This window comes from Nicotiana attenuata, unplaced genomic scaffold (assembly GCF_001879085.1).
Source record: "Nicotiana attenuata strain UT unplaced genomic scaffold, NIATTr2, whole genome shotgun sequence".
Classification (NCBI taxonomy): Eukaryota; Viridiplantae; Streptophyta; class Magnoliopsida; order Solanales; family Solanaceae; genus Nicotiana; species Nicotiana attenuata.
Genome location: NW_017670891.1, coordinates 212,903 through 225,354, shown reverse-complemented (window position 1 = coordinate 225,354; position 12,452 = coordinate 212,903). Strand labels below are relative to the sequence as shown.

At 34.7% G+C, this 12,452-nt stretch overlaps 1 protein-coding gene across 1 annotated transcript; it reads right to left on the bottom strand.

The window, feature by feature from the left end:
* Positions 1-669: 669 nt before the first annotated feature.
* On the bottom strand, positions 670-11,142 carry LOC109244266 (uncharacterized protein KIAA0930 homolog). Its single transcript, XM_019411325.1, has 12 exons — positions 10,840-11,142; positions 9,334-9,523; positions 9,147-9,221; positions 5,704-5,810; positions 5,269-5,329; positions 4,973-5,032; positions 4,810-4,884; positions 3,423-3,569; positions 2,756-2,810; positions 1,871-1,990; positions 1,148-1,374; positions 670-1,027 (listed from the first exon to the last, which is right to left on the bottom strand). Exons 1-12 carry the CDS (start codon positions 10,869-10,871, stop codon positions 1,004-1,006), a joined length of 1,173 nt encoding a protein of 390 aa, XP_019266870.1. The 5' UTR covers positions 10,872-11,142; the 3' UTR covers positions 670-1,003.
* Between the last annotated feature and the right edge of the window lie 1,310 nt (positions 11,143-12,452).

Sequence of the window (12,452 nt, the reverse complement as noted above, 5' to 3'; positions counted from 1 at the left end):
AGTGTTAGTGGTGGGACGGTGGGAGAGGGGGGGGGGGGGTTGAAAGACTTTTACTATTGGAGATGCAGAGAATTATTTTCTAAGGGAAGAACTGAACCCGAATAACCCAATACTTCTTTATGTTGGTAAGAGATAGCACGTACCCAACAAAAAAAGTCTGAGGTATGCGCAAACTGGCCCAGACATTAGCATTATCAAACGAAAATTGTTAAACAAACAGAGCTTATCCTTGAATGGTGCAAGTCTTGGTGGAGCAGGTGTCTTACAACTCGAATCTGAATCATCTACTTTGTAAGCTATATCAAATTGGATGGTGTAGATTGACCACCCAGAATCACTCAAGTGAATTGTACAATTTCATTAACCAGAAAAAGAAATTTCAAAACGAAAAAAGAATACCACGACCGACCCAAACTACTAAAATTAATAAGCAAAAAGATAAAGATAACAAAAACGCATAGTATTCAATATTGGTTCACGCAAAGGAATCCCGCTATGACCCCAAGATGTCACACAGTTTCGCATTATATCTCAACCCCAACACACACGACCTCAATTGTCTATAACGGATCTTTGTACATATATAGCCAGTCCAATCCTCCATTCCCTTGGAATTTTGTGCCTATTTTTAAATGGGAGTCAAATCAGTCAACCATGATAGAAGAAAAATAGAGCAATAAATGAATCTCAGGTAGCTAAACTAAAAGCATTTGTTTATAATGAACAAAAGTAGATAGCAAATAACACGCCAATTCAACACAACAGTTCGATATCTGCTAATATGCTGTGCATGGGAAGCAAATCTTGTGGGGGAAATGGGGATAGGCAACTTATATACATATTATCACCACTTTTTTCTGTTCATAATGTAGCAGCCATCTCGCCTTCCTGTAACGTTCTTTAGTCTTCTCCATCTCTGGAGTCAAAAACTTTTTAAGTCCTATTATTCTATTGAGTTTGATGAAGAGATTATACGGTCCTCTTTGAAATCCACAAGGCACTCTTACAGGTTAACTGGAGGACTTCCCTGAAATGGAAACAAGAAACTTCATTCAGGGCTCTACTCATGAAAGGAACTCCAGTGAAAAAAATAACCAAACACGTTAATCTGAAGGAAGAACTATGTGCTTATTGAAATAGCTCTCACCTTGAACAAAAGATCATGAGCAATATGTTCCCAAGGTAATGATATAGACATCAAGCAGCACTTAAGGGGGATCATTCCTTCATCTCGGGTAGCAGAAGCAGCAGCATATGCATGCTTTGCTGCCTCTGATGCAACTGATGCAGCTCGTCGCACAACAGCACTGAAGCTTAATCCTTTTCTAGAGTCGTTATCTACAGATTGATGGCTGAAGTCCTGCTTGCTTTGATCTGATACACAGAGAAGTAAAAGCACGATTATTAACTTTGCAGAAGGTCTAAATAGATCAATCAATATTAGGGCATACAATATTCATTACTTCGGCTGGAAGAAAAAATTAAACAATTTAATACATTTGATTGCAGCTGAAGTGAACAATTACAGTTGCAACATTGATTTGTATCAAAAGAAAATCTTCTAGCTCAAAAAACGACAGCATAAATGGACTGACCCACTAAAATGCATCAAAGTTGCAAGAATGTCATGCATACTAGCACAATATTCAGGTTTCTCTAATATTCTAAGAAATTATCCAAATAAAATCTAATTACTGGCCTTTTTGAGTTATTGAATCAACTGAGCAAAATTGAGAAGATATAATAAATTACTCTTCAAGTAGTTAACCAACCACCAAGTTTATAGCAAGAAATCAAATGACATAGCCCACAAAGAGAGATCAAAGTTTGCGGTACGATATGATGAAGCAGTAACTGTTTTTCAGTTTACCTACAACACCAGACACAGCTACTTCAACTTCCCCACGTCCTCCAGGGCCTTTCATGTAAATTCTGTCAGTTTTCCCGACAGAATGAAGTGAGAGAAGGCTCCCAAATCCAGACCTTCCAGCTGCGATCAAACATAAAAGGAGTAAACAATTAGATTACCAGAATTCCTTTTCCACTTAACTGCCATAAACACAGGACTAGGAAATCAACCTGCAACTGAAATTTGATCATTTACTACATCAACTCTTTCACTTAAAAATCAGCATTGCAGAGCTGTGATTGTGACATCAACCCCTTAAATGATCACCACCCCACCCCCCAAAAAAAATTCCTAATCTTTGTTTTGAGAAAGTACTCCCCCATCCTAATTGATGTGAGACTTCCTATTTTGATGCAGTTCTACAAAAAAAATTTAGACAAGTAAGCGACCAACTTTATAATAAGAAGAAGACAACCACTAAGATAATGCAATACATTGCAGAAAGGGTACCCATTCCACCAATTATATTATTTTTCCAACTTTTTAAAGTCTCAAGAGTTCAAAAAACTTTTAAAGATGAATTTAAAACTCGATGCAATGTTTCATTCATTAAATTATCTTTTCAACTAGTACCACTTTTGATGGCAAAGAGAGGATCGAAGATCGTAAGGTCATATTATGAAATGCAATCCTCACAATGTTCCCTATCAGTTTCACATCAGAGCAATCTTGTCTTAGTTGCTACACAGGTCATTTTGGTCTACAACAGAGTGCAAGAGGAACATGCAAAGTGGAAAAGGTCTATGGTTCATCATTTCACGTTTAAAATTGATTAGGCAGCATAACTAAAAGAAACGACAAACAATTAGTGTAAATGAAGACCACATGTTGAAATAGCAGGTTTACCATCATATGCATCTCGGACCATTTGATAGCTAACGAAGCCTGAGAAAAGAGTGATCTGGAATCACATTACAAACGGTCAAGAAGCCAAGAACTTCACACTACTAAATTTTCATGAGAACTACGATTATACGATAAATACAAAATAAAGTCAATGTCAACAAATGAGGACCTGAAAATACCTTGTCAAGAAGCTTGCAAGCAAGAGAAAACATAATCAAAACTCTTTCAAACATTTGAAAAAGCAAAATGTAAGTGCTTAATTTTAAGCTGTGCAAGTGAAAGGAAATATGATTGTAGAGAAGGTGGGCGGTAAGACATCAAATTAGGACAAACGACCAAATACATCATCCCTAAAGGAAAATTTTTGGGAAGCCAAGCAGCCCAAAGACGATATATTCCATTTACCTCATAAAAAGCATCATCACTGGGTTGCTTGGCTTCTCTAAAGTTTTCCTTTAGGAGGCAGGTAAACAGATGAACACTTTTGCATGATTAATAGAAGTGCTGTCAATTATATTAATTACACAAGTTTCCATTTCTTTAACAAATAATAGAGTAGAATTCAAAATGCTGTAATTTAATTTTACAGCATGTCATTACAAACTAAAAGCACCAAAGCAAGAATTACAGATGCTATTCACTTCGAAAGAAAATCAATTTCTCGAACCTTTGAAGTTGGTACTTTTCCAGAACTTGTATCACTCTTTGAAGAATTAGCAGGACTGTAGTCCTGTTGTTTTCTCTCGCTCGGGAATGCAGCCCCATCATGTGCATTTAAAAGTACACAATAGCAGTGATCTACATCTGTCAAGACCTGAAAGAAAGATAATTTGCAATGCTTCTATAGTTGTTGTCGCATCAAAAAGTGAGAGAGGAAGCAATCATCAGACTTGTCATTTCACGGAATGATGCCTCGGATTTCATGTCTCCTCCCAATTTAATGGGAGAAATCAATCTCTGACAAAATTTAAGCAACATTTGTTCTTTCCGGAAACTAGGGAAACACAAGAATGAGTATCCCAATGTCATCTATTCTACTGCTCCATCAGGGTGTCATTCATGGCATCAATTATCTCTTCATATCAAAGTATTGAATGATAATGTCAACCTATTGTACCAATGTCTTTAATCATGCTCCGAGGACAACTCAAGTCTTTGAGAATTAAGCAGCAGTAATACTGCTAAAGGGGGTTCATACTCCTGATTTTTTTTTTTTTTTTTTTTTGAGAAAAGGTAATTATATAGGTGGCAACAATAGAATCGCCAACATGATTTGCAGGACTCTTTGAGCGTGAAGCAAAAATTGCATTTCATGAAGCATACCATAATTTTCATCATTTAAAAACCCATGGAAGAGAATCACTAGACAATTAGGATCTGGTTGGCAAATTACCAGATATTCTTCCCAACAGAAAAAGAAACCAAAGTAGTAAAATTGCATAAGGTGGATAGAGCAAAATTAGGATTAAAAACATCTTTGGAAGATCAGATACTGCAAATTTCAACTGTCAGCGACTTGAGAGATGCAGCAAAAGCTTCTAGAATTTCTAGAACATGAACACAAGCTATAGGTACAGAATTCTAGTATTATCAAATGAAGGTATTTTGAAGTCTGAAACTTCAAAAGATGTCCAAAATGCCTACTTCATTATACACGGATTACGTGCAAAATAGTAGCCCACCGTGATCCTTCAAAAGGTTACTGTTTGATTGAAAATCTAATGCAAATGAAATGTTAAGTAAACATGAAAACCAAGAGTGATTAACGGATTACAAGCAAAATGATAGACCACCGTGATCCTTCAAGAGGTAATTGGTTGCTTAAACATCTAATGCAAATGAGATGTTAGAGTAAACATGGAAACCAAGAATGATTAACTGCTCTGATAATCCAAATCCAACAGCCTGAAAAGTATCTGAGAATGGGCAACAATCTTTGAACTTCGAAGTTACCAACACACTTTCTTGTATGTTATACCTTTCTGTGAGTCACTAAAATATATATTTTACCACATAGCAACTTAACAAAAGTGGTGTGAGAGTAGATGTATTACCACTGCATCAAAAGTGGAATCAAAGTCATCAACTGCAAAACATATCTCTGGGTAGGCAGAGGTCGTTTCTACTTCCTGATTGTATATCAATAATGTCATCAGAAGACACTTTAATCAAGCATAAAAGGAGCCATATGGATCTCTAGATGTTAGAAATACTTGCCTTCCTTGAGTCCAAGTGAAAATTGATACGACTTGGAGACGCATAGACAGTTTTGATAACCTGAAAAGGCATAGAAATAAAAGATAAACCCAGATTTGCCGTTCACTAATGTGAATCTTTGAGGAAAGAAAACTAAAATAGAATGAGCCAAGCACCCAACATGTCACAAAGATTCTACTTGGCTTGCTACAGTAATAAAAGTGGGAGCAGGTTTTATTACACAACTACTGCTTGAATAGTAATGCAAATCCGAGTAATATGAGCACTAATATGAAATTTCTGATCTGCGTACTTGCCTTGTATATAGGAGATAATGGTTTGTCTTTGCCAGTTTGGTAATTCTTAAGGACCTGCTGACTACAACAACCAAGAAAAAAAAAGGGAAAAGGGAAAAAACCATTAAAGAGAATACTAAAAGTTTGCTAAGCTTTAGCTGATACAATAAACATCTGATTAAACAACACTGTACATCCTGGCAAAAGTTAAATTAACAGCAGAAGTTCCTCTTTTATCAAAAACCAAATAACAGGAATATTTGAGAAGATACTCAAAAATTTTATAGGCGTTATTCTGATGATTCCCTTATTAACCAGAGTTCATGAATAACTCAAGAGTCACACAAACTTTCTTTCTCTCATAAAACACTGAGTACAGTCAAAGAGATATCACAACCATGTGAAATAGAATATTAGACAGCCCATCATGGAACAAAGAGAAATAAGCAATAGTACCTACAAATTGCCACCGTCACACTAAAAGAAGTTTGAGCAATTAAGTTCAAGTAAAAGGAGCGCCTCCAATCAACATCTGATGAACTTGCGCCAGTTAAGTCATCCAACTGCCAGGAAGATAATGAACAATAGAAATTTGTCACCTTTGGAAACATCTTATATCATCTATTATATTCTGACGAAGGTAAATAACTAACTGTTTTTTATCAATCTCACCTTTAGCATAACCACAATCAAATATAAAGTTAAACAAACAATCAATTGTCTTAATTCATTCATCTTTCTTAACACTAGTTTATCCAAGCAACGAAGCTAGAGAAACCATCATCTCTTTCACTTACATAATTTCTATAGCTATTGTCAAATAAAATTCTTAACATCAATATTGTCATCAATGTTGGAGTGAAGAATGTGTCCTTTAGATAATATCAACCCAGGCCCAGGACACCCATGATTAATAAAACTTGAAGATAAGAAGAAAAGTGAACGTGGAATCTGGATGAATTATTATCTGATCACTGTATCTTACATTTTTCATATCAAAATTTGGCACTTTGCATTACTTAATCAGTTAATAAAATATATCATGTAAGCAAGTAGAAGATGTTAAACCATAAATTTAGAGAACTTGAGAACCTATACCTTTCCTAAAATATACTTCCTCATTGGTAGGGGTGTTCATGGTTCGGTTTGGATCGGTTTTTCTCTAAAAAGAAACCAAACCAAGTAAGTCGGTTTTTCAAATATTAGAACCAAACCAAATCAATTAAGTCGGTTTTTTCTCGATTCGGTTTATGTCGGGTTTTGTCGGTTTTTCGATTTTTTCGGTTATTTGTCGGTTTTTTCTTAAATATAAGAAATATACTACTAAACACATACTCCGGCCACCACATTTTCAACGGAACAGTATCAAATCAATTGCCCTTTGAAAAATCTATTATTTACCAAGATATATTGATGATAATTGAATCAAATAGTGATAAATAATTTAAGGACTCAATTAAAAATATATTATTTTTAACATGAAATGGATTCTTACACTTAACAAAAGAAAACTACCAATCAAACTAGAATGTAAAGGTAAAGAACTATACTAAAAGTGGCAAACTATTAACATTTACCATAAAATTTTTGAAACTTTGTAATAAAATATACATATATATAGGTGTAATAATAATTTAATTAGCTATCCGATAGTCGGTTTGGTTCGGTTTTTCTCTGATTAAACCAAAACCAAACCAAATTTGATCGGTTTTTAAAATTCAAAACCAAAGCCAAACCAAACCAAAAAGTATCGATTTTTTTGGTCGGTTTGGTTTGGTTTTCGGCTTTTCGGGTTTTTATGAACACCCCTGCTCATCGGTGCTATATAAGTAGGAATAGACTTAAAAGTAAAGTGGGACAGTAGTCAAAACGAATGCAAAAGGAAAAGGAAGAATACATAACTGGACCCTTAACCTTGGCCTTTTTTTGTCACTTGGACACCTAAAACATAGAGTTGTTGCCTATCAGGCCCTTCAAACTTAAACCCACATCTGTGCCAATTAGACACTTTGTAGTGACATGATTGAGTGTGTGGGGAAGGGCGCGTGAAGATGAGAAAAAGATTGATGATTATTATTATATTATTATTATATTCTAATATTATATTCCAATTAAAGCTAACTTTTAACCTACATTCTATATCAGGCCCTTCAACTAAACCACATCTGTGCCAATTAGACACTTTGTAGTGACATGATTGAGTGTGTGGGGAAGGGCGCGTGAAGATGAGAAAAAGATTGATGATTATTATTATATTATTATTATATTCTAATATATTATTCCAATTAAAGCTAACTTTTAACCTACATTCTATTTCTCTTCTTCTTCCCGTGAACCCATCATATTTCCTCTTACCTTTTTTTTAAAAGAAAGTTTAGTGTACATGGATTTGACTATTCTTATTTGGCATGCTTGTTCTCTTTACACGGTACTTGTAAGCTACACCAACTTAGACGAGGAATAGAGAGAATAGCGTGATATTTCAGTGAAATCGAAACAAGAAGAAGTGAGATGAAGTTGAACGGAGGAAATTTTCAGTGAGCTTTTTAGGGCACTAAGTCGCCAGAGCCAACGGTCAGGTTTTCCATTTTCTGAAAATGAGTTTCAGTTTGTTTTGGGGGTTAATTCTATAAGGTGGAATATTTTAAGGTGTTAGAGGCAACTGTAATACACGCGTCTTCCTTCAGCCTTGAAAGTATGCTGCTGCTTTAGCGCGAATGAAACCATTTCTCAAAATAAAAAGGTTTAATTTTTATAAAAGTTTTTCTCAGATGGTCTACAAAGTGTCTAATTGGCACAAATGTGGTTATTGAAGGGCCTGATAGGAACAACTCTATGTTTAAGTGTCCAAGTGACAAAAAAGGCCAAGTTTAAGGGTCCAGTTATATATTCTGCCAAAGGAAAATCTACATCATTCTGCAGGATGAAGAATGTCAAGTCCTTTTAGTGTGACATGATCTTAAAACACAAATAGATGGAAAGTCCTCACAGCATACTGCCACATCCACAAATGTTCTGCAGCGCTCACTGGCTCCCAGTCAAAAACATAACCAGGATAAGATCTCCAAAGTCTATGTCCCCAAGTAACATACGGACCAAATAAAAAGATAACCAACAAAGAGAAATCATCAGAAATTGAATGAGCTCTTACTGACATGCTTTTCTGACTACTAATCAGCAAATTAGGCTACAGCTTTTTGACGAACTTGCGAAATTCTAGTATTTCTATCCATCAGTTGCAAATTGATCAACCATCAACCACTATTTAGAAAGGAGTCAAGGACTACTGCTGCATTGCCTATTTTGAAAGAAGACAACTCATCTTATCATGCAAAACCAAAATATAGGAACACCTTACTGCCACTCCTCCAGGTAGCATTTGGCAACAATAACCTTTTTTTTTTTTTGCAACAGTTAATCAAGATGTAGGGCGTCCAACATCTACCCCTTTTCAAATCATAGATGTAATTTTCCAGTCCCATATACTTGGATTAAAGTCTCTATTTCAGGCTTAATCCAGAATCTTGAAGTACCTTAATTTTTTTCTTTAACATATAGATCATCAGAATCGACCTTCATGCATAAGCACTAAAGAAAGTTTAGCGAAACAAGGACAAATTACAATCCATCTTAACCGTTAGGCTGCGAAATTTCTTAAAATCCAAATTAAACTAAGTCCAGATAACTAAAGAAGAAAATCTAAATGAATTCTAAACCCCTTCAATTACATGAAAGACTAAGCTTGATGATCAGTACAAATTTCCAAGCTTAGTGAACTGTAAAGATCATCACATTCTAGTGAATATACAGCACACATTCAAATGATTGACACCTTAAATGGAAGGAAGTACTTCAATTTGCATGTGACGGAATCCCAATGAAAAACTTGTCGCTTTTACCTTAGGTGCCCACCTGCGTACAAAGTATGGCGAGTTCACAGATTCATCTTCATTTGACCCGTGATTCTGCAAATGCTATACACCAAAATATATCCTCATAGTAATTCAATTTCAGTAAATTGTTGTTCAGATTCAGCAGGTTGCACCCAAAAACTCTATAACAAGGAGAAAATGATAAGAAGTGTACCAATTTTTTAACAAAAAATACAAGATCGTCTTCCTGACGCCCCCTAGACTCCCTGCCACGAATGAAATACACGTCCATAATGTCATGCCAGAAAACGGGATCTGTTTCAACATCCGATGTTTCTTCATCTTCCACTATGGTTTTCCCTAACATCTTTGAATTCTTTTTCACCATACATAGCAAATCAGACCTGCATGGAGTTTGAATTTGAGAAGGCATTTAACACAAATAGAAGCGAACAGTATAACACCCTTCACTTCCCCTATCATACTCTTACGCAATTCACAATAACGTATCACATAAACCTAGAAAATAAAGAAAAAACCACTGATGAGGAGCAAAACAAAGCCATTTCAAACCTTTCATATTAATCATTCAATGCCGATCAGCTGAAGGAAAAGCCTCACCATCATTTCATTTCCAAAGGAAGTTGAAACTATATTGACTTGAAACATGGTAATGCATGCCAGAAATTTGTTATCTACTTACCCAATATCAAGGGTAAGTGCCAAAATCAGAAGTTGATACTTCTTAAGCAAATTTGATAAGAAACTGTAAGCATCTTAGGAATCGTTACATTGTGAAATTCAACTTGGCAGATTCATAACTTCATTTAATTGACAAAATAAACGTGAAAGCCTATCAACTCCAGCTACTTGTACCTCCAACTAAGGATTTGATTTCAGCGACATAAGAAAATGAAAAAGATCAACAAGACAAACTTCAACTCCTAATGGTTAACTCCTAATTCAGCATCCTCCCATCGGTAATGCTATTCAAATCAATTTAGCAGGTTCATTATTTCTTCAATAACCAACATAATCGCAAAATCTTCTGTCTCAGGCTACTTGTATATTGTCTAGTACAAATAGAGATTTCAACAGCACAAATTTCAACTCCTAACTCAGTGCCTTCACAATCATAATGCTAGTCAAATAAATTTAGCAAGTTCATTATTTCTCCAAAATTAACATAACCCAAAAGTCTTCACTCTCTAGCTACTTGTACGTTAATGTAATCCAAATAGGGATTTCGACCACACAAAACTTCAGCTCCTAACTCAGCATCTTCGTAATCCGTAATGCAAGTCAAATGAATTTAGCAAGTGCATTATTTCTTTAAATAACATAAACATAAAACATTCTGAATCTCTTAGCTACTTGTACGTTGTGTAATCGAAAATAGGGATTCCAACTGCACAAAATTTCAGCTCCTAACTCAGCGCCTTCGTAATCATAATGCTAGTGAAATCAATTTGGCAAGTGCATTATTTTTTCGATACAATACATAAAAACAAAAAATTGTCAATCTCTTAGCTACTTATATGTCGTGTAACCCGAATATATTTTTCAAAAGCAAAAAAATTTCAATGCAAAACTCTTTGACTCGCCAAAAACTCATTAGTACCCAAAAAAAAATCATCACTGTAAATCCTTCGAGAGCTAATTATAGAAATAGAATAACAAGAAGTAAAAGAAGAGCTAAAAGTGTTCAAAGTAGACTCACCGACTAGGGGTTTGGGCTCCATCCCCTAGCATTTTCTTCTTCTTTAGGTGAAAATTCTCCTCTTAACTACGCAGATTGATATAGCAAACTCCGCCACGCAAATTGATGCTGTTTCTCGACGATTGCGATACGTTTCGAGGAGAACGATGCTGTGGAAGTTGGAGAGTAGGAGGAGGACACCTGTTTTGTGTTGTGTTGATCTCAGGAAAGCAGAGTAACTTCTTTGTGAATGAAATTCACTATTTTTCTTTATTTTTTTGGGGGGTACGGGGAGATGTAACTGGAAAAATGTGTTGGAAATGACATTTCGAGTATGCCGTAAGGATTTGGGAATTAAGGGCTGGTTATTAAGGGGTGATTAACGGTGGTTGAGGGCCAAATTAAAAACAGAAAATTTTTGGAGTAAATTCAAAAAACTAAAAAGTAGGTTAAAATTTGATTTTTTTTTTGGGTTTTTTTCCTTCCTATACCATATATGAAAGTTTATTACCAAAAATGTGCATATTTTGTATATTACCCGCCCAGTCCACATTTTACCTACAAAATTTGTACCATTCGACTATTAGACATTAAAGGAGCAGAATATTCCCTAAAAACGCGTTAAGATTAAGGAGAGAATCTTGGTGATAATTGATTCTACATTAAATTCAATTTTTAAAAAGGGAAAGGAGATTTCTCATCTGCGTTTTTTTCTCCAGAACTACAATTCAAATTCTGAAGAAAAAAAAAGAACGAACAACTCCTAAAAATAAGAACAGATTCAACTACTAAGAGTTTCGACGAGCTGAATTCAAATTGTAGAATTCAAAATTTTCGAGTTTCAACAACTCAAAGTTGAAAAAATCTGTTCTTCGTCGTTGCTTCTATCAAATTATCGATCAGATATATCTCTTCTTCATCTTTTCTTCTTTCAATCTAGAAATCCAAAAAAAACATCAACAACAAATCATGTCCAAAATCGCAATCATGCTACAATTTAATGGGGATTGGGATAATTATGGCAGATTTAGAGATTTTGAAGTTGATGCCATTGTAGTAGATGAGAATGCAAGCTACAGTATCCTGATTTCTACAATTGCAGAACAAGTATCAATTGATACTACAGAAAAAATTGTAGAAATCAAATACATCGTGAAATCAAATATTAGATTGTATATAATTTGTAGACAAATTGTAGTTAATTTGTAGATTGTAGATAATTTGTAGATATAATTGTAGATACGTTGTAGATAAATTGTAGATAAACTATTTTATGATTGAAAATATTTTTATTGCTGTTTGTTATGTAATTCTAGGTGAGAGCTTCAACAGATCATATCCATATTGTGATAGATGGTGTGAAGCGGTACATGAATCCTATATTATAACTACTATTAACTACAAAAACTCTACAATTATGTATAAAACCAGTTCTACAATTCAAACAAATTTACCTACAGTTTACCTACAGTGAATGTACAAATTACCTACAGTTTAAGTACCTAATATAAGAATAACTACAATTTACCTACAGTTATAGGGCAAACAGGAAACACATCATCCACAATCATGTCTACATTATATCTACATTTTAGACTACAATTAATCTTGGAATGTTCTACATAAACTACAAA

Bases quoted from the DNA above. Each gene is read 5' to 3' on its own strand.
- LOC109244266 (XM_019411325.1), bottom strand. From the start codon at position 10,871: ATGCTAGGGGATGGAGCCCAAACCCCTAGTCG. The intron at 1,991-2,755 runs GTAAACCTGCTA...GTTTGATCGCAG, and splicing joins GGTCCGAGATGCATATGATG to CTGGAAGGTCTGGATTTGGG. The intron at 1,375-1,870 runs GTAAACTGAAAA...TCTGTGTATCAG, and splicing joins AGCTGTGTCTGGTGTTGTAG to ATCAAAGCAAGCAGGACTTC.